Raw genomic sequence first — 20311 nt, 5'->3', positions numbered from 1 at the left:
TGCCCTGACGATTTTATCAGTTAGCCTAGTGTAGCAACTTAAAGGCTACACATGACATTTCTCACTAGCGAGGTAATAACAGCGCTGCATCTTAAAGCAGACTTACAGTTTAGAGACGGTGCTTCAGAACACTGTTGAGGGACACACAGAGGTAGCCTAATTCATACAAGCTCTCTCTCTCTCTTTCTCTCTCTGTTTCTCTTTCTCTGTGTCTCTGTCTCTCTCGCTCTCTTTCTAATAACTGCATTAGTCTGCTATCAACGGCTCAAGCCTCCATTGCCAGCTTTAAAATGACGTTTTGGAACTAGCAAAAGAGTCGTTGGATGAGATGCGGAAGAAATAATCCTACTCACAATAGCGATTTAAGTAGAAAAACCGGACGAATCCCTTGAAATATATAATCTGATCGATGTCTTGAGGTGTGGCAACCGTAGTATAAGCGGAATAATTGACTCCGGACCGTTGAATTATTAGAAAAATAATGCACACCCGAGGTGTAACGGCCACTCCGCGAACCTCGGGTGTGCATTATTTTTCTAATAATTCAACGGCCCGTCGTCAATTATTCCTTACTTAATAAATGCTGTATAAGTATTGTTCATTTTTAGTTCATGTTAACTAATGAAACTTATTGTAAAGTGTTACCAAAATTTACAAATTTACTTTTTATATAAAAAAATAAGCAGCACATTTTTTTACATTTAATAATGTTTCTTGAGCAGCAAATCAGCATATTAGAATGATTTGAATTCAGCTTTGCTGTCACAGTAATAAATTACAGTTTAAAATGTAATACTATTTGACAATGTTACTGTTTTTACTATTTATTTAATTTTTTGGTCAAATTAATGCAGCCTTGCTAAATATTGGAGACTTGTTTTCAAAACATTAAAACAACTTTTAATGGTAGTATATGTTTGTTTGTGTGTAACTGAAAAATAAAATCATACAATGTAATATTTTAAATGCAATGTTTATTCAACGTCCATAAAAAGTCCTAATTTTATACATGTCGATGCCTGCAGCTGCAATGTGATATTAAATGAGGGTTAAATGATCTGTGTCAATATGTGCTAATCTTGTGAGATGTCCAATTGCATTAAACCACAGCAAACCCTTTTTTCTCCTTCTGTCATAATTTCTACATGCAGGAGCATTTCGGTCAATTCACAGCTACAGTGAATGACTCGGTTAAGTGAAAAACAATAAATAATAAATCTCTTCGGGTATAAATAATACACAACTTGGTAAACTTCGAGTGCACTTGGTGCCATATCCTGGTGTTAACACCATGTTTACTAACAAAAGGCCACCGTGTTGTTCAGCCTAGTCAGTTAAACGTGGCCATTTGAGATAATTAGCTGCTTTTCTGAAGTGGTGTTACGACAACATCTCGTCCCTTACAGAAACACTGAATCCCGTGATGGTTATCCCTGCAGTGATTGGTTCACACAAATCCTACCCACATTACCCGAAGGTAAGCATACAGTTTGAGCTATGCAGCACAAGCCAGGCCATCTGCACATTTAGCACTGAAACAAGTGCCTTAGTGTCAGTGTACAAATATCCTCCGTTACATTTGTCTGTGTAGTGTGGTGAAAGAAATATCTCCATCTGAGCAGTGTATAAACAATTCAACTTGAGCAATTGCACAGAGCTAAGTTCCTCTTCTATCTTGGCTTCTGTATGTTATGAAATCCAGTTCATTCTACCTTCTTTCTTTCTGTATTTATTCAAAAGCACATTGCTTTGGCCTCTGGAAGTTCCTCAGAAGACATATGTGTGAGATTGTCAGTTGTCTGTGTTTGCTTTAGCAGAGAGTTGCAGCGGCCGGTGGCGTTGTCGTGTCAGTGCGGGGGAGCTGAACGTGGTTGGCGCTGATGACTGAGAAGAGGCGGGGTTTGTGTGCGATCGGGGTGGCCGTGGCTTCTCGCTGTGGCTCTGGCCCTCAAGGGCCCCCTCACAAACCTCCAGCAGCAAGTGCACCTGCTCCCGCAGCAGTAAAGCCTTGAACCTGCGTGCTGCCAAGTAAAAGAAGGCCTCAATAAATGCCTGAAGAGACATTCCTGAAAAAGAGAGAGAGAGAAAAATCTTTTCTTTCATATTTTGACACACAATCAATGGATTAGCCAAAAAAACAAGTAGTGTAAGAACTTCCATCTATTCAACAGTTGTTGATTGGATTTTGAGATGTGAGTGTTGCACTCAAAATGAGATGAATGAGAGCTTGCATGGAGAAGTTTAAGCAGACACAATAGTTAGAGAACAATTGAAATCTGTCATTTCACCAGATGATTGAGCTATGACATTTTGATGAATTATGAATTAAAAAATGGGTGAAATTTACATGTAGTGCCTAAAGTAAGGAGTTTGGAAAGACCTAAATATTAAGCTTTGGCACATAACTTCATATGAATATACAGTATGAGTAATACTCATTCCATACAAACCAAACAAGACAATACATGCAGTTGTCATATAAAGAGTTGAAGAAACGCTATTAATGACATTATTTCTGGGCTATTAGCAGCTTTAATCAGAAGTGCACATATGGCAGATTTCCCTTCTGCTTGTTTATTAATTAACAGGGCTTCATTTGTGTATTATTTAGTGCAGTCGTATCTCCACGCTGATGAAAACTTTATTACAGTATATTTATGTTCCTGTTAAAGCTTCATCTGCAAGCTCAAATCATCAGCAGCAAATTTTTCAAGGTCATGTCTGAGCCTGTGAGCCAAGGGAGAGAAATACAGACGGCTTCTTTCTAAAGAGAAAAACTTTGTACATTTTAAACGTGGTGAAATTCTCTCCGCACATTTCAACAGGAAGGCACTTCTACTGATATTAAGGGTCCCTGGGACCCTCAGGGGGTTGGAGCCTGAAAGTGGATGCAGATCACTTGTCTGACTACATATACCGAGCGTTAATGAGCCCTTGCTGTGGACAATATGGAGCTGTGAAAATCATCTCGAAAGAAAATGAGGCAGCCTGCTGCGCTGGTCAGAAATATGTGTACATTGAGAATGGATGGCCACAATTAATAAGCAACGCTGTTCTCCAGAAGGAGAAAATGGGTTTCATTAAGCAGAGTAATAAGGGGCGCTGAAATAATTCAGCAGACTGAACTCTGGGATGGACAGGAGGGTCAAGATTCTGTCTGAGTGTCAACTTAGCATTCCTCAAAAGTAAATGTATTACTATTAATGAAGATCATGGCAGCGCTATCGCTCCTCTTCCTCCTCGGGGATAAACAGTCCGATCCCCTTCTCTTAAATAGCCGCTTCTATTATTTATAAATATCAACCTTATCCAGCAGTTATTACTTTCTTCACACCACACAGTCTGGCTTTTGTGAGTGTGTGTTGATTCCCTACTGCAAGGCGCTAATGACCAAATTCAGTGCAACCTTCCGAAACGTTCCAGAATTCAGCTCACATCATTCCACTCTGGCCATTTACGAGCACAGAGACTCAAGTATATATTCATTCATTCTCTCTTTTGATTAGGAGAAGCAAGGCCTGGCATGCATTATTCATTTCATACGTTCCTGCAAGAAAACGATGCTAGCATGGCCCAACCTAATGCACCATCACAAAGAATATTACCAGTGCTCATTTAAAAGCAGAAATGACTTGTGGGCACATTAGCTGACAAACACACACACACACACACACACACAAAAGTTCCCATTTACCAAAGTATCTTTTCAAAGTGAAAGCAAAAAATAAATAAAAATGAAAATATAAAAGATTGAGGCAGAACTTGAAAATTTGGTTATGTGGCATTAGTTTATTGGCCATCTATTTTCCAGTTTCCCAAGTACTGAGCAAATGAACGAAAAAGGGAATTTATTTGTCAATTATCTCCCCTGATGATCTCATTTATGACTGTGCGCGAGGGGAAATGCGCTATGATAAATAGTTGCAAATGTGTCTTTTATCGGAGGCTGTTTAACAGCTTTTTGATTGTGTGTTGGCCTCTGGAGTGAAGATGTGCTGTAAATTGCATCATGATTGGTGGGCCGCTTGCCTGCCTCTCTGGAGTCGGGGAGCATTCCAGCCCAGCGACGCGTGATGTCGATGTACAGGATGTCCACTGAAGCCATCGAGAAGCTGCTGTTACTCAGCTTGCAGTTCCTAAAGGAGACGCTCAATTAATGTGGCACGTAATGAATGTTGCCTTATTCAGAATCCCATTCATTCCATTAAATCTAGCAATAACGTTATATGTAAATTAAATCCGAGCCAGTAAAATATTTGATACAACATCTTCATTTTGCAGGGTTGCATTCATTTTACCAGCATGATCTTGGCTTTGGCTAATGCCACGCTCTATCAGTTGAGCTACAGGAACTAATGACTTGCCTGATGAAGGTGCGGAAGCTGGTCGGACCCATTCTCATGGTTCCTTTGACACCAAGGAAACGCAGGAAAATGGCAGCGATACGTTCAACGACCCGCAAGTAATTAAACTGCTTGGTGTATTTAGGGAAGACTTGCTTTAAACATAAAGATGGAAGGGAATCCGCCAAGGCTTCTTTCTCATCACTTCCTGTCTCCACAACAATAGTTTCTTCTGGTGAACCGCCGCCTGTACTTGACCTGTTGGCACAGTAAGGTTAACCTCAACACACACTATTTTAGCCTTGTTTTTATATTTATATAATTATATGTACTTTTACTTGCTCAATGGTACCTACATACATTTATATTTTTCTACAAGTAACAGAAAAATTGTTAAACATTCGAAAAAATTGTTTTAACTAATATTACATTTTTCAACTTAAGAAACACCTTTTGTAAATTATGGTATATGGCGCAAACTAATCATTTTAACTGGTGTCTTTTGCAATCAAAATATTTTTGACTAACTTACCTTTCAACTTAGTCTTTCTCTGTTATTTTATAATTTCTCGATTTAAGACAGTAGATGAGTGAAAAATGGCTAAACAAGAACAAAAAACACAAATCATTTGAAAAGTTTGCGGATTGATTTTGTGCTAACAGCATAACGCTTAAAAGAATATCTGTCAAGTAGGAGAATGGAGGACTTCAAACCAAAGGACTAAAAAAATAAACAGAAATCCTCAGTGAATAAAATCACAAGCCTTACCATTTTCTCTCATTAAATCCCTCTCTCTTTCATTTATCCAAGGAAAATAATTGAAAAACAATTTAACAATCACAAAACGAGTGAACTCTCATACGAGCACTGGGTCCAGATAGCTGAGGAGCCAAAGCAGTTTGTTGCACTTAATGGCTTCTGACCTGAAGGTTGTGGCTTTAGAATTACAGGGTAAAAGTACTAACGACAGAGATATGACTTAACACACCTAATGGGTTTACCCAAAGACACATACAACCTTTAGCACATTAAAGGGGTCATATGATGCGATTTCTTGTTTTCCTTTCTTTAGTGCGTTATGTAGCTGTTTGTGCATGTATACGATCTGCAGAGTTACAAAGCTCAAAGTCTCCCACAAAAGGCTGATCCAGACCGGGCTAAACGCCTCATTCAAACACGCCCCCACGTGTCTACGTCACAATGTGGAAATATTTGGGTAATGCCGCCCAAATATTCATGCAAAGAAAGGCGGCGTGGTTTCAGTAACCGCAGTAGTGTTAATGCAGGCAAAAGCACTTTATTTGGCCTTCCGAAAATAGATGCAATTAGGAATCATTGTTAAGACTGGTTTACAACAGAACAGCACAACCCAAATGTTCGAATTTGTGCAACGCATTTTATGGACGACAGTTTGAACCTAGGAGAGTTAAAGGCTGGCTGTGCACAAAGGCTATTTCTAAAAAGAAAAAGAGGGAAAAAAGGGTCAATTCCGACTTTGCTATGACAATCTGGCGCTTCTGAATCAGCGACTGTAAGTATGTTTTGTTATTTAAGTTTTGCTATTGAGTGTTCAAATGGAGTTTTGCGCAGTGTACAGTAACACGTCATGTGTGTGTGTGTGTGTGTGTGAGAGAGAGACAGGGTCACATCACAGTGGATTCAGCGGTCTTAACCGCGGCTTGAGTGCAAATGCGTACGAGCTTCATCACTGTCTGTCACGCGACTCTGTTCCCTTCTCGGGCTCGAACTGATGTCTTTATATTTACTTTGAAAGCTGAAGCTCGCGATTATGGTAAGGGGCATTCCGATGCGTGCTTGAGGTGTTCGGCCAATCACAATGCACTGTGTCAGCTGGCCAATCAGAGCAGACTGCACTTGTCAGAAGGAGGGGCTTTGTAGAAAACTAAGCGTTTGAGAGAGGCGGGGCATAGAGGAACTACAATCATGTACAGTATTTGAAGAATAATTTGTTAAAGCATGTCAACGTATTCTGTTAAACCAAATGCACAAAATAATGATCTTTAAAATAGCATCATATTACCCCTTTAAAGATGCCATAGAATTTTTCACAGAATTTTGTATCTGCTCACCAAACTTACATACTCCCAGAAAAGATGATTGGGGGGAACCGAGCTTAACTTTTACTGAACCTGGAATATAAGATATCACACACCTGTCTCCGTGACTGCCAGAGGCTCTATAAACAGCCAAAGATTATCAACGGTGTGGCCCACTATTAATATAATCTAGCAACATACTGCATGTCTAACATATTCATAACATCAACATCAAATTGCCTCAGGGTTATCTCCTACAGCTAATTTCCTACAGAAGCCTTTGGAAACATGCAAGATGAACTGGTCCAACAAGACTAGAGGAACAGCACGTCGAGAGCCCTGCGAGGAATAGGCTGTCATTAAACAACACTAGCTGGCTTCGTAAAGCCTTAGTGACTTTGTACTTGTCAGTATTAGCCATGACAATCGTACTCAGGACAGAATAGCTTCAAACAGCATCAAAGGGCTTGAATCAGAAGAGTTTGTGAGTGGTGTGTTAATTCACCCAGTCGTCGCAGTCACTGAAGGTTAGTTATTTCAGGTTGACTGAAAGGAGGACACGAGATGAAAGATCGTGACTGAGTATGTAGAACTTTCTCTCCGAGTGTCCTTGATTTATTTATTCATTCAATCTTTTGTGCCAATATGAGCTTATGTTTGCTCGACCATAAGAGATAGTTCTACAGAGGACACGGTTTATTTGTTTATGTAAATTTATTTACGACACACACACATTCTCCTTGTAGGAACTGGCAGTCTGGAGGAAAAGTTTTGGGGAGTATGTTTTTTTTATTTATGGTTTCATACCCCTTGCATGTCTTGCTTTAAAAAAACAGGGTTGAATATTTAAGACAAAAAAGTAAGGTATGCTACAAAATATTTCTATTTCAAACAATTTGTATTCATCGAGGATAACTTTACAAATGCATCTTGGTTTCCACAAAAATATTAGGCAGCAACTGTTTTCAACATTGATAAGAAATGTAAAGTGAACAACAAATCAGTATAGATTTCTGAAATCATCATTAAGAACTGAAAACAACACAAAAGCATGATTCAACTTTTTCCCTTCTCAAACAGCACAAACCAGACAACTGTGCTAGATCATAAAAATGCACACCTAAAGGCTAAATTAGCAGATATTAAAGAAAAATGTGCACACAGAGTCTTTCCAGCTCTGAGCCCACATGCACGTCTCAATTAAACTCTGAGCTGACTCTACACTTTCCTCAAAAACAAAGGCTGTCTGACTTTTATTTCCTCCAGGCCTAGACACTGAAGTGTGTCTGTGTACAATGAGCTACAATAAAAGCTGACACACAAACTTTCTCATGGGGCATGAGACTGTCCGGCTATCCCTGACTAAGAGAGACAGAGGAAGATTGGCCACACAAGTGTGAAATTTCATCACAGGATTTCCTGAATTAAATTTTTCCTTCTGAAAGGCTTATGACTGCAGCTCAGCAGACCATTATTTCAGCTCCACAAAGCTGAGGCGAGGATGGCAACACGCACCGGAGGGCACGCACACAAATTGCACCATCAACTGTCCCATAAGCCTTAAAGATTATGACTCACGTGACATGTTGTTTCCTCTGAGCGGGGTCCATGAGCCGCAGCGTGTCTCTGATCACACCCACTTTCACCTCTTCATCTACTGGACTCGGTACATATTCAAACACACCAGGTGACACCTGCAACATATGGCGTCAACAATAAGCAGTGCAACAGACTCATGTTAATGTCTGTAAACACAAGTATAGTCATTGTCAGTTTAGAGTCAGTTAGACCAAATGTTCATGTTTATGAAAGAAGTTTCTTATGCTCACCAAGGCTTTATTTATTTCAGCAAAAATACAGTTGTGAAATGTCTTCCATCTTTATTTGACCCTCTAACTCTAGCACTCTCTATTCTAATTATATTCTTTTAGAAAAAACTTGCCCCTTTTAGACTTGCACTGTACTTGTTTACTTTCTTTATAAAAAAAACACAAAAAAAAAACACTAGCTTCCCTGTTCTTTTTGTATTCTATTTGTTTTCTTTTATTTATTATACAATTAACAAGAAGCAAAAAAAGGCCTCTAACACTAGCTTGCTCTATTCTATCTGTTTTCTTATTATTTATTATATAATAAAAATAAAGAAAACTTGCTACATGTATTGCGTTAGGCTAACTGAGACTTGTCATAGCACTTGCTTATCATCGCTCTTTTATTGATTTTGATTGTTTCCATTGTCCTCATTTGCAAGTTGCATTGGATAAAAGCGTCTGCTAAATGACTCAATATAAATGTAAATATTTTAAGATATTTAAAAATGTAATTTATTGCTGTGATGTCAAAACTGAATTTTCAGCAGTGTCCAATCATCCTTCGGAAATCATTCTAATTTGATGATTTTCTGCTTACTGACCCAAACTTTTGAACAGCAGTGTATACTATGGTAGCACGTACAAACACACACACACACACATGTACAATGGTATTTTTGAAATATATAACCACCTAAATAATATCAAAATATATCAAAGATCTTTAGCACTGCCACAGTACATTTTTAAGGTACTGTTTTTTGAATAGCATCACACTAAAAGAACATCTGCACCCTCACCTCCTGCTCATGTTCAATCCTCATGCTGGGGTTGGCATTGACCTCTAATAAAACAGGCTTCAAGTTTTTCATCAGCAGGATATCAAAACCCAGGATCTAAAATTGGAACACATCATCTTCTGTTATTTACTATTTATTGACTTTGAAAACTAGTGAAATTAAGAGAATCAGGGATCGCTTGGTGAAGGAAAAACATAGTTAATAGCATATGGGTATGTTCTCTTGTTTCTCATTTTAATGATAAAATGCTAAATATGTCACACATAAAGGAATTCATTGCAAATATACCTGAAAACATGTCGGTCCTGGTTTTCCGGGTGGTATATCTGTCTGATAATACACCTTCAGTTCAGGCACAAGTGCAATTACTGTCTTGATAACCAAAGCGATAATGTCTGACCAGACCTTCTTGATGTCCACTCCTTTAGATGCCAGGCGATAGAGAACGCTAGAGAAAGTGCGTTTACTGCCCGTGCTGCAGCTGTCGGAGTGAACAAAGTTCCCGCTGTGCACATTAAGGGAGTAGTTGGTTAGATGCATAAAAACATGACTGAGGTTCTTCTGGCTGGGTTCTTGGTAGGGTTCTGTGCAGAACCTGGACAGACCCTCTTTAGCAATGTAGATCTCTAAAGGCTCCAGGGAGCGGACCAGAACGTACAGGCGGATATCAAACTTCAGTTTATCAATGAGCAGGGGTTTCTGGATGTATTCTTGAACAACTGCTTGTTTGACCTGAGAACCTGAGATGACCCGAAGGTCAGCAGGGTCACGGATGAGGTAGATGCCTTCGCCCTGGGATCCGCTGTCCGGTTTGACGATATAAGTGGGTTTGAGGGTTGAATCATTATCTTTCAGGAGACGAATCTTAAAAAAAAAAAAAAAAAGAACAAAAGCGGAAAGTGAACAGTGACATTTTTTTTCTAATATGCTTGGAAAAGAACTTGAAGAGGCCATCCCTTGAAAGAATTAACCCTTTCAGATCTGAATTACATTTCAGTGACTGCTTTATTTCTACTCCAAATGCTGCCCTTCATGTTAATAAAAAATAATAATTTTTTTTTATAAACAATTCAATTTAAATTGACTTTCTAATATCTAATTTAAGAGCTAAATCTTAAAATACATATGGATACTTCAAGAAAACTCACTTTCTTACTAATATGATGTCCACAGAAGGGTTAATATGAACAGTTTTTATTTGAGTCTCCAGTTAATGTTTAAGTGCACTGAATGATAAAAAAATAATAATAATAATAATACAAAAAAAAAAATATATATATATATAAGATTGTAATAAAAATAACACAAGGCTGATCTAACGCTTAATTTAAAAAAAGTTCAGATTTAAAAGGCAGTGAGTGCTGGTGACTATCCATTAATAGCATTATGGTTATTATGGTTAGTAAACAAAGCCTCATATTTCTATCTAATACAATGGTTTTCTTTAGCTTGCATGCATGTTTTCCCTTTTTCCCCCTTCTGCAGATCTCTGCTGCCCCCTGCAGCTTTACTATAAAAAAAAAAGTTACTCAAAAACAAGCCCACACAAGTCTTTCCTGATTCCCGCTCAAAAGTTCATGCACAAATATGAATAAGCATTAATTAATAATAAAAAAAAAGGGAAATAAAAAGGAAAAACACCGAACCACAAATTGTTTAAACCTACTGGACAGCATAAGATAAAATCCAATTTAAGCAGCCAATCTGAACAAATAAAGCACAAATATACAATAACTGTAATATGTGGAAGGAGATTGAAGATCTACAAGATCTTGTAACAGACTTGTCATTCACAATTAGCTGTTGCTGGCCACTAAACTGCTTAACCTGGTTTTACTGTGATTCTGTCCTGACCAATTACTACTACAGCAATCTACCAATAGAGGAGGAAGACAGTTTGTCTAGCTTCTGTAAATGTCTTCGTTGTGATCTCACAGATTGACTCTTGATATGGTGTCCCAAGCACTCTATCTACTCTTATCTTCTGAAGTGTTTCCCTCACTGAGCTTGTACCTGTGTGGAGAAGAGTTGGTATTCCTCAGGCAGGATCCAAGAGCGTGGGTAGAAGTTGTACTCCTCCGGGAACAGCTCCTGCATGGTACGCACGGCACGACTCAGGTTTATCTTCCGCAGCATCTCTATCATTCCTGCTGACCGACAGGATAGTTGATGAGAAAACAGTGAAGTCAAAGAGAAATGGCACAGAGGCCAGAGAAGGGCTGCAGTTCCCCATCAGTCTATGGTCCTGCAGGGGCGTTATTCTCTTGAAAAATGACACATTTTAGAGCCCTATTTCCCAACAGTTTCATTAAATCACTTGATAATTTGATTTCAATGGCTCCATAGCGCGCACACAGCTTGGAAAGACTGTCTGTGTGAAAGCAACTGTCAATACAGCTATGAAAACAGCCTTATTCCATCCAACCCATGAGTCAGCAGCTCTTGAGACTCCTTTATGACTCCACTGCTGAAAAACATTCCAGTGAACAAAACTCACCATACTGTATGACTGGTAACCGTCCTCTAAAAGCAAGTACAGAATGCAGCCTATACTAACTAATGTAAATGCGACAACGTTTTGTACTATTTGTCCATTTCTAGATTTGTTTAAACTATTTTCAGCAATGGTTTTCGATAGTTGCAGTTTTGTCATTTATGCATGGATTTTGTTTTTAATATTTTTAGCTTCATTTTAAAATATTTGTATTTAGGATACAGTGTTTCACCATGTCGAAATCAGAGGGACATCTTCAACCACACCAACAGGTCAGATCATTCAACTTTTTGATCCACTGTTTTCAGTTCTGTATTGTTTTAATTTTTCATATACATTGTGATATCAGTTCACAATTTTTTTTTTCATTTTTATTTACTATAAAAACACTGTATTTAACAGCCTTCTCCCCATCCGTAGCCCTTTAAAGAATTTGTTTAATGTTGTAAATCTCCTGCTTGCCAGGTTAATTGACCAAAACTATTATTTAGATATTTATTGTTGAATAGGCTTGCCATGGCATACTTTTCATATATGAGACACAACCGTGACAGCAGTTGCCATGGTGAGACCCCTCTACAAATGTATTATTTCCTTCATTTAATTTCCTTTATGTTTACTTTCTTTATTTCAGCCAGCTCAGTTTATCTTTCTAATTTTAAAATGTATTTAAAATAACAATAATATTCAAAGTTTGAATAAAGTTTCCCCGTGTTACAGTGTAGGTGATCTGCGCAATGAAAATTAACCCTTTGCACCACCTACTGTCCAACTACAGGTAATACCAGATTGACCAATTTAAATGCGAAAAGTTTGAAAATTAGGATTAAATGATTTTTAATGACAGATCCCATTGTCATTTAAATTCTGAGATTTTTTTTTTTAAAGATTGCACATGATGGTGTCCTATTAAAATTATGAAATATGCTGTTTCTACTTTGGCAAGATCTCTAAAGACCTACTTTTTGTGAAGTTTACCTGGGAATTTGTTGACTTGCCCAGAGATGATGTTCTCATTGTCATGAAAAGAGACGCCATGCCAGTAGATATCACACGCTGTCCGCCTACCCATCGGAAACTGCAGGATCAAAAGAAAGAGACTTGAGGCAAAGTAAAGCAGGAAAACCATCAATCACAACATAATAAACATGTCATACTTTTGACAAGGATGCTAAACATTGACTATGACTAACTGTAATAGAATAACAACAGCTCACCTCTGCAGGACTCTTTTTCCAAGAAACATTTTAGTAAACAATTTCTACTCTTTCCTACAGTATGCATATCATGGCTAAGGGCTACATTCTCAATGACTTGGAAGAATAGTTATAATTCTACAAAAGTAACAGTGTCAGTTATAGAGGCAGGGTTATGTATGTTACCACCATCTTTAATTTACAGGTGAAAATGCATTTAAGCACATGTGTACAGACCAGTGTTTCAGGTTTTGGTCCAGTTTCAAATACATTTTTAAGACCCTGTATGTGATGACTAGGCTACAGTGTGGGCTGAGTGTGATGTAGGCTATCAAGGGCACTAATCAGGATACAGGTAGTGTGCTTAGTATAGACTAGGTTACATGTCTTGGGGTGGATTTTGTGAGGATCATGTCACCGTTTAACAGGTTAATGGAGTGTGAGGAGGTGCTCCTATTGGTCACCTGGCACACAGAGGAAACCAGAAATTTGTGATCAGATTAGGAGTTCACGCAGGTTTACAGGTATAGCAACAGTTCTGAAGGTCATTTTTTTCAAAATGTTCTCACAATAATGTTTTCACTATAGTGAAACCTATCAAAGAGGGGTGAAACAAAAGTGAAACCAAAGTGTGCATGCGCTCAAAAAACACAGACATCACAGACCGTAGCAGAACAATTAACGAGTGACCTTTATTCGCTCCAGTTGCTTTAATCTGAAGTGCAGCAATTTTACGCAGCACTAATGCTCATGTGCCTGACTTTGATAGATCACTGCATGAAAACACAATTATCTATTTATTTGTATTTTTCTAGCATTACATTTTAATTAAATAAATAAATCGGCGTAAAACTAAACTGGGCAGTTCAATTAGATCTGCCTTCTTTGGATAAATATTGATATGCATCTGTCAGATATAGTGACCAGCAATTATTGTTAGTGTACTGACTGCACTAATAGCTTTGTGTAAACATTTTAATGCATTAGGGTTCACCCATAAATAAGAACTCTACAATTTTTTACTCCCCTCATGCTCTTCCAAACCTGTATGACTTGATTTTTTTTTCTGCAGATAAACCAAAATATTTTGAAGAATGTTGGTAACTAAAAGCGTTTTGGGGACCACTTCCAAAAAATAAAAAATGAAGACATTTCACAAAATATGTTCTTTTAAATTCTACAGAAGTAAGAGAAACAGGTTTGGAACAACATGAATGTAAATTTTTAATTGTGTGTGAACTTGGAAGAATCTTTTTAAATTAACACAAAGCGGTTTATTCAGTTTGAGTCAAAATATTAGCACCTCAGCTCTGTTTGATGCATCAGGGATAGCAAAGATATCTTAAACATGAATAACATTTCATTGCTTTGTCAACGTAGCTGTGGAGCAGGTCAGAAAATCAGGACATGCCTTTTCAATCCAATCACCTTTAGCTGTAACTACTTAAATGAAGTTACTTGGAATTATGTAGCAGGTACAAGACGGACTTAAAAAAAAAGAGAGTTATGGTATATCTTCAATGCATTTAACAATTCAGACAAAATGTGAAACATCCTTTCGGAAAGCACTTTCCTCCTTTCTAAGTGAAGTTTTTTTTCTAATTGGTTATACTTTAACTTTCATTAAAAGTGTTCTCGTATAAGAAATAGCTATAAAATATACACTATTTAAAAACCTAAAGGTTACAGTTCTGTTTTCTTCTCTCTCTAGGGCCGAATAAGGCATTCCAGAAGTTCTTAATATCAATTGAAGATCCGCCACTATGCTTCTCATGCCAGAGTCCAGTATCTCTTAAACATATTTTATTAAATTGTGCTGGTTTAAGTTGTTTTGGGAAATTATATTACTCAGCAATCACTTTTTCACAAAGAAAACTTTTTTTTTTTATCTCAAGCAAACTTGTATAGGTTTTTAAATTGCTCTTTTATAGTATTTCAATTTGTTACTCACCATGGAAGCTGCTTTGGTGTTAACACACCAACCAACCAATCATCTCTCCCCAGGGAGGATCATTACCCCCGTCACATCAGCCTGGACCCCCTTCAGATATTTCTCACATGTTACAGACAAGCGGATATGTTTACCTGGTCTGGCTGAGCCTCAGTGTAGTGCATGCATGTGCTTTTGTGCGGAGTACTATATGTGTAACCTGTGTGTAGTGTGGAGAACCTGTATTACATCCTTACTTAATCAATCTAAATTACAACACATGTAGCTCTACAATGCATACTGTCCAATTATTTTGTACCATACAGGCATGGAGAGCAGTGGAAATGCAGGCATGTGGGATTATCCCAGATTGATTTTAATCATTTACCACTGTGAAGGCACAACCATATGGTGAAAGCCAGCATTTAGCTGCATTACTACCCTTTATGTGTCTTTGGAACCATGACACATCAAAAACGTAAGTGCAGTGTACTCAGATTTAGATGACGGCAAATTAGATAAGGGCATAGGACCTTTTTAGATCAGAAACATAGATCCAAATATGTAAATGGTTTATTTACACGCAAATACAACTACATTTTAGATATTCACAGTACTACCAGTTACTACAGATCACAGATGATCTACTGTAATAAGTCTGCCTTACAGCATCCAGTTTCACAAAGGCCCATTTTGGTTGAACAGAAAACTTCAGTTGAACTCAGTTAAGACATTGAATGGGTTATACTAATGATGACAACAACTGCCATCAATTTGCCAGCTTGTTCACAGCCAATTCTGACTCTTTAGCTCATGTAGCGGGTCTTAAACCTAATGCACCTGTATCAGTTGCTTACAGATGAGCCAATATACTTTGTTTCTAACTTTGTCATAATGAGATCTTCGGATCTGTTTCTAAATAACTTCCATGGCTGACAGTCTTCGAAACATTTTTAAAACCACAGGTGGGAACTCCTCCTGCCCTTGAAACAGTCTTTGGTGTAGCAGACAGGATAAAAGGTATAATGGATACGCTTAAACTTGAAACCGACCTTTAACAAAGCAGCGCTGAATTACAAAGGCTCATAATATTTCAGTGGAGACGAGTAGAAGACACCCCCTTCTACTCGTCTCCGCTGAAATATTATGATCCTTTGTAATTCAGCGCTGCCTTGTTCACATTCACTCAACAGAACCATTCACTATCTCCAACCTGCCAGGTGTTGTGCACCACATGGTATAGTTTGATATGTTATCAATGTATTAATGAGTGTTTCTTTTTTTAATGCAGAGTGACTTTACATAGACGGTCAAGTGTAACCATATGCGTGTGTCTGTCACATATGTTGAAGGACAAGGTTAAAGACTGGCAATGGCTGTTGAAAGATTAAGCCTACAAGTCAAGAGTAAGTGTTTGTTTACATAGCAGAAGCCTTAAGAAAGTGTAGATTAGTCCAATGGATTCATCCATTCATATTCAAGCAAATGTGTGGATCGGTTTTACTGATGCAGTACACTTGAACCCATCTTTCATACACTAGTACACTCAAGTGTACTATAAGTGGTAACTATTTTTTTTTTAAATACAGAGATATAGGTACATCTCAAAAAATTAGAATATCGTGAAAAAGTTAATTATTTTATTGTAACTTATTTCAAAAAGTGAAACTTTCATATATTTTAGATTCATTACATAAAATAAAACATTTCAAAAGTTTTTTTGTTTTAATTTTGATGATTAGAGCTTACAGCTCATGAAAGTCAAAAATCAGTATGTCAAAATATTTGAATATTTACATTTGAGTTTCAATTAATGACCATCTCTACAGTATAAATTCCGGGTATCTCTTGTTCTTTGAAACCACAATAATGGGGAACACTGCTGACTTGGCAATGATCCAGAAGACGAACATTGACACCCTCCACAAAGAGGGTAAGTCACAAAGGGTCATTACTGAAAGGGGTGGCTGTTCACAGAGTGCTGTATCAAAGCATATTAAATGCAAAGTTGACTGGAAGGAAGAATTTGGGTAGGAAAAGGTGCACAAGCAACAGGGATGACCGCAAGCTTGAGAATACTGTCAAGCAAAGTCGATTCAAACACTTGTGAGAGCTTCACAAGGAGTGGACTGAAGCTGGAGTCAGTGCATCAACAGTCACCACGCTCAGATGTCTTCAGGAAAAGGGCTACCAAGCCACTTCTGAACCAGAGAAAACGTCAGAAGCGTCTTACCTGGGCTGTGGAGAAAAAGAACTGGACTGTTGCTCAGTGAAAGTGCTCTTTTCAGATGAAAGTAAATTTTGCATTTAATTTGGAAATCAAGGTCCCAGAGTCTGGCGGAAGAGTGGAGAGGCACAGAATCCATGTTGCTTGAAGTCCAGTGTGACGTTTCCACAGTCAGTGATGATTTGGGCTGCCATGTCATCTGCTGGTGTTGGTCCACTGTGTTTTCTGAAGTTCACAGTCAACGCAGCCATCTACCAGGAAATTTTAGAGCACTTCATGCTTCCTTCTGCTGACAAGCTTTATAGAGATGCTGATTTCATTTTCCAGCAGGACTTGGCACCTGCCCACACCAAAGGTACCAAAAGCTGGTTCAATGACCATGGTGTTACTGTGCTTGATTGGCCAGCAAACTCGCCTAACCTGAACCCCATAGAGAATCTATGGGATATTGTCAAGAGGAAGATGAGAGACACCAGACCCAACAATGCAGATGACCTGAAGGCCACTATCAAAGCAACCTGGGCTTCCATTACACCTGAGCAGTGCCACAGGCTGATTGCCTCCATGCCACGCCGCATTGATGCAGTAATTCATGCAAAAGGAGGCCCAACCAAGTATTGAGTGCATAGAAATGAACATACTTTTCAGAAGCCTGACATTTCTGTTTAAAATATCCTTTTTTTATTGATCTTATGTAATATTCTAATTTTCTGAGGCACTGAATTCTGAGTTCAAAATTTCAAGAAATAAAGGCTTGACATATTTCATTCTGTGTGTAATGAATCTATATAATATATGGGTTTCACTTTCTGAAATGAGTGACAAAAAATATTGACCTTTTTCATGATATTATAATTTTTTGAGATGTATGTGTAGTATGTTAAAAGCACCTTTTAGTTACTTTTACTTTACTTTTAGTCATTTAGCAGATGCTTTTATCCAAAGCGACTTACAAATAAGAAAAAGAACTAAAACTACAAGTTAACACTGTAAATACTCTATACACACCCATTTAAAAAAATACAGAACTTAAAAAATTGACAAATGCATACAACAACAACTTTTCAATAGTAAACATATAAAGAAAAAAATAAATAAAAATAAAAAGCGATACTAATATCCTTTGCCGGTGTCCCAGCCCGGTGGAGTCGATGGTCTTTATTCATTTAGTTCATATTAATGGTGTCCCAAAATAGCACAGTTGAGTACACTTTGTTGAAGTTTATCTTAAAAAGTACTAAAAAATCTTTAAATAATTTTTATTATATTAGGTACAAAATTAGTGCGTGAAAATAGAGCATTTCAAGTACATTATGGAAGTGTACTTTTTAAAAAAAAAAACTGGCATTCCACAGGCGTAATGGTTTTTATACTGTACAAACTGTATTTTCTATCACCCTACACCAATCCTACACATAAATCTGTCCCTTACAAAATAAACTTCCTGACGATTTTCCCAAAAAAAAAAAAAAAATTGTATCATTTATAAGCTTGTTTCCTCATCATGGGGACCAAAAAATGTTCCCACAAGAACAAGGATTTCGGATATTGCCATCTTTGTTGGGACATTTTGTCCCCATAACGTAGGGTTTACCACACACACAATTTTAATGGGACTTTAAGGATTTACAATACTTTTAACTAGAATACTTTTAACTAAGAATACCCTAACAACAGATGGCATATGCTACAATCGTATGATCAGCCCTTGTTGTAATCAGAATGGCAGGTAGATAAAGTCAAAGGTTATGTGGAGTCAGAACACAGTGGCTCTCTCACCTCTTTCCACTTCAGCTGTCTGATGCTCATCTTTAGCGCCTCCAGAGACGTCTTTGCCTTGGAGGTGTCCACCGTCACAGCTCTTCTCTTTTTGGCCACTTTGCTCTCGTCCTCTTTGCCACGATGCGCACATTTCCCATCTGTCCGTCTCTTGCACGACTCAACGTGACCGTTTGCTGCCGTTTTACCCTTTAAAAGCCTTGCCGCTCCTTTGATGTGTCCTTGTGAATAGTCTGACTTCTGAGGCGTCAGATCCGCCGGTTGTTTACCGTTCACCTGTCTCTCATGACTGTCTGCTTTGCTCCTACTTTTACTCCGACTTCTCCCGTTAATGCTACTTTTGGACAGGTCTCTCCGAGCAGTGAAGGACACGTCAGCGGGGATTGGTGAGACCGAGGCCGGGGACAGCTGCTCCTCGTCGGCCGCGGCCTCGTTCTCCACCTCCTTCATCTGCTGGAGCTCAAACTTAACTCTCTCATAGTGATCGCTCATAGTGTTAGCTATATGTTTGTTATCTCATTTAGATTTGATAAATATGTAAGGATAATCTGCTAACGTGGACCAGCTGCTTCTATCCAAACTAAAGCACAAAAACAGAAAACCTATCTATAAAAGCCAACTATAGAGCCTGGTGACTCCATGATTACAGTCTGAACGTTATTAGCACTGACAGATAACACCACATTACAGTGTGCTGGATATTTTTGATGTCGAACTAACGGGACACAAGAGCCGTCCGGTGTCCTTTTAATGGGAAAAAGAGGTGCTTAACCTCTCCTAATAATACCACAAGCTGCATATGAACGTAATTGTGCCTAATTCATCCCATTCTCTATAAAGCAATACTCAACTAACAGCACATATCGCGGCATAAGTATGAGGAAAACGAGAGCAGGGCATAGCTGGGTGCATGACCGCGTTCCCCCTGTCAGTTTCGGTCAGTTTTAAAGAGCCGGTGAGGTGCACCGACTGCTCTCGCGCTTTTAAACGGACGTCGTATCTCTAAATAACAACATCGCGTGCATACCGTTTACCTGCTGTTTGCTCAGACGTGGCAGAGTTAATACAGGCGGACAGGTGAGGTGTTAACTGATGGCCAGCGGACAGTCCAGAAGTAAAGCTGTCGCTGCTGGTGTTTTGGTCCTGTTGACAACGCAACGCAGCTAACGGAAGCCGTAGAGGCACACGGCAGCAACATATTGCACTGGACTCACGCTATACGCGAAGCGAAAAATCAGTGAGCAGAATGATTGTGACATTTGAGGACATTTTTTTCACTCTTTCTCTCAGTGTATGTGTATATACAGTAGAGTCCACAAGTCAGAGCCCATTCGTGAAAATGTTTCTATTTTGCATTCTTTTATAGACCTAATTTATTTTAATATTAATTTATATATTTGTATTACTTTATATTATTTTATTTTCCATTACAGTAACAGCAAGAATAAAAATGTCCCCTTGCTATGATGCAAAAAAGGCCTGTTTTTCATCTTAATGTTTATCATAGTCATACAGTTTGTATAATTCAGTGTTGCAATGAATGGAAAAAACATTAAAAAACGTGACATAATTCTCAGTATCTTGTATTTTATGACCTCTAGACGAAGGTCACGTGATAAAGAAAGTTATTTTGAGAAATCTGACTAGTGTTTAATTTGAAAACTCATAATGTC

The 20311-nt window shown here is 38.2% G+C and overlaps 1 protein-coding gene across 2 annotated transcripts; it reads right to left on the bottom strand.

Moving 5' to 3' along the window:
- Window positions 1–955: 955 nt before the first annotated feature.
- Window positions 956–19813, bottom strand: LOC306870362 (tubulin polyglutamylase TTLL11-like). Of its 2 annotated transcripts, none has more exons than XM_079417593.1 (9): window positions 18639–19813; window positions 12485–12584; window positions 11026–11159; window positions 9301–9876; window positions 9013–9108; window positions 7980–8095; window positions 4365–4601; window positions 4030–4136; window positions 956–2066 (listed from the first exon to the last, which is right to left on the bottom strand). In XM_079417593.1, exons 1-9 carry the CDS (start codon window positions 19128–19130, stop codon window positions 1792–1794), a joined length of 2133 nt encoding a protein of 710 aa, XP_079273719.1. In that variant the 5' UTR covers window positions 19131–19813; the 3' UTR covers window positions 956–1791. The 2 variants fall into 2 exon arrangements, with proteins under 2 accessions (XP_079273719.1, XP_079273718.1); XM_079417592.1 differs by having other exon boundaries at window positions 11026–11162; window positions 18639–19255.
- Between the last annotated feature and the right edge of the window lie 498 nt (window positions 19814–20311).

This window comes from Barbus barbus, assembly GCF_936440315.1.
Source record: "Barbus barbus genome assembly, chromosome: 5".
Classification (NCBI taxonomy): Eukaryota; Metazoa; Chordata; class Actinopteri; order Cypriniformes; family Cyprinidae; genus Barbus; species Barbus barbus.
The sequence above is the reverse complement of the archived record's forward strand: the minus strand, read 5'-3'. Positions and strand labels throughout refer to the sequence as shown.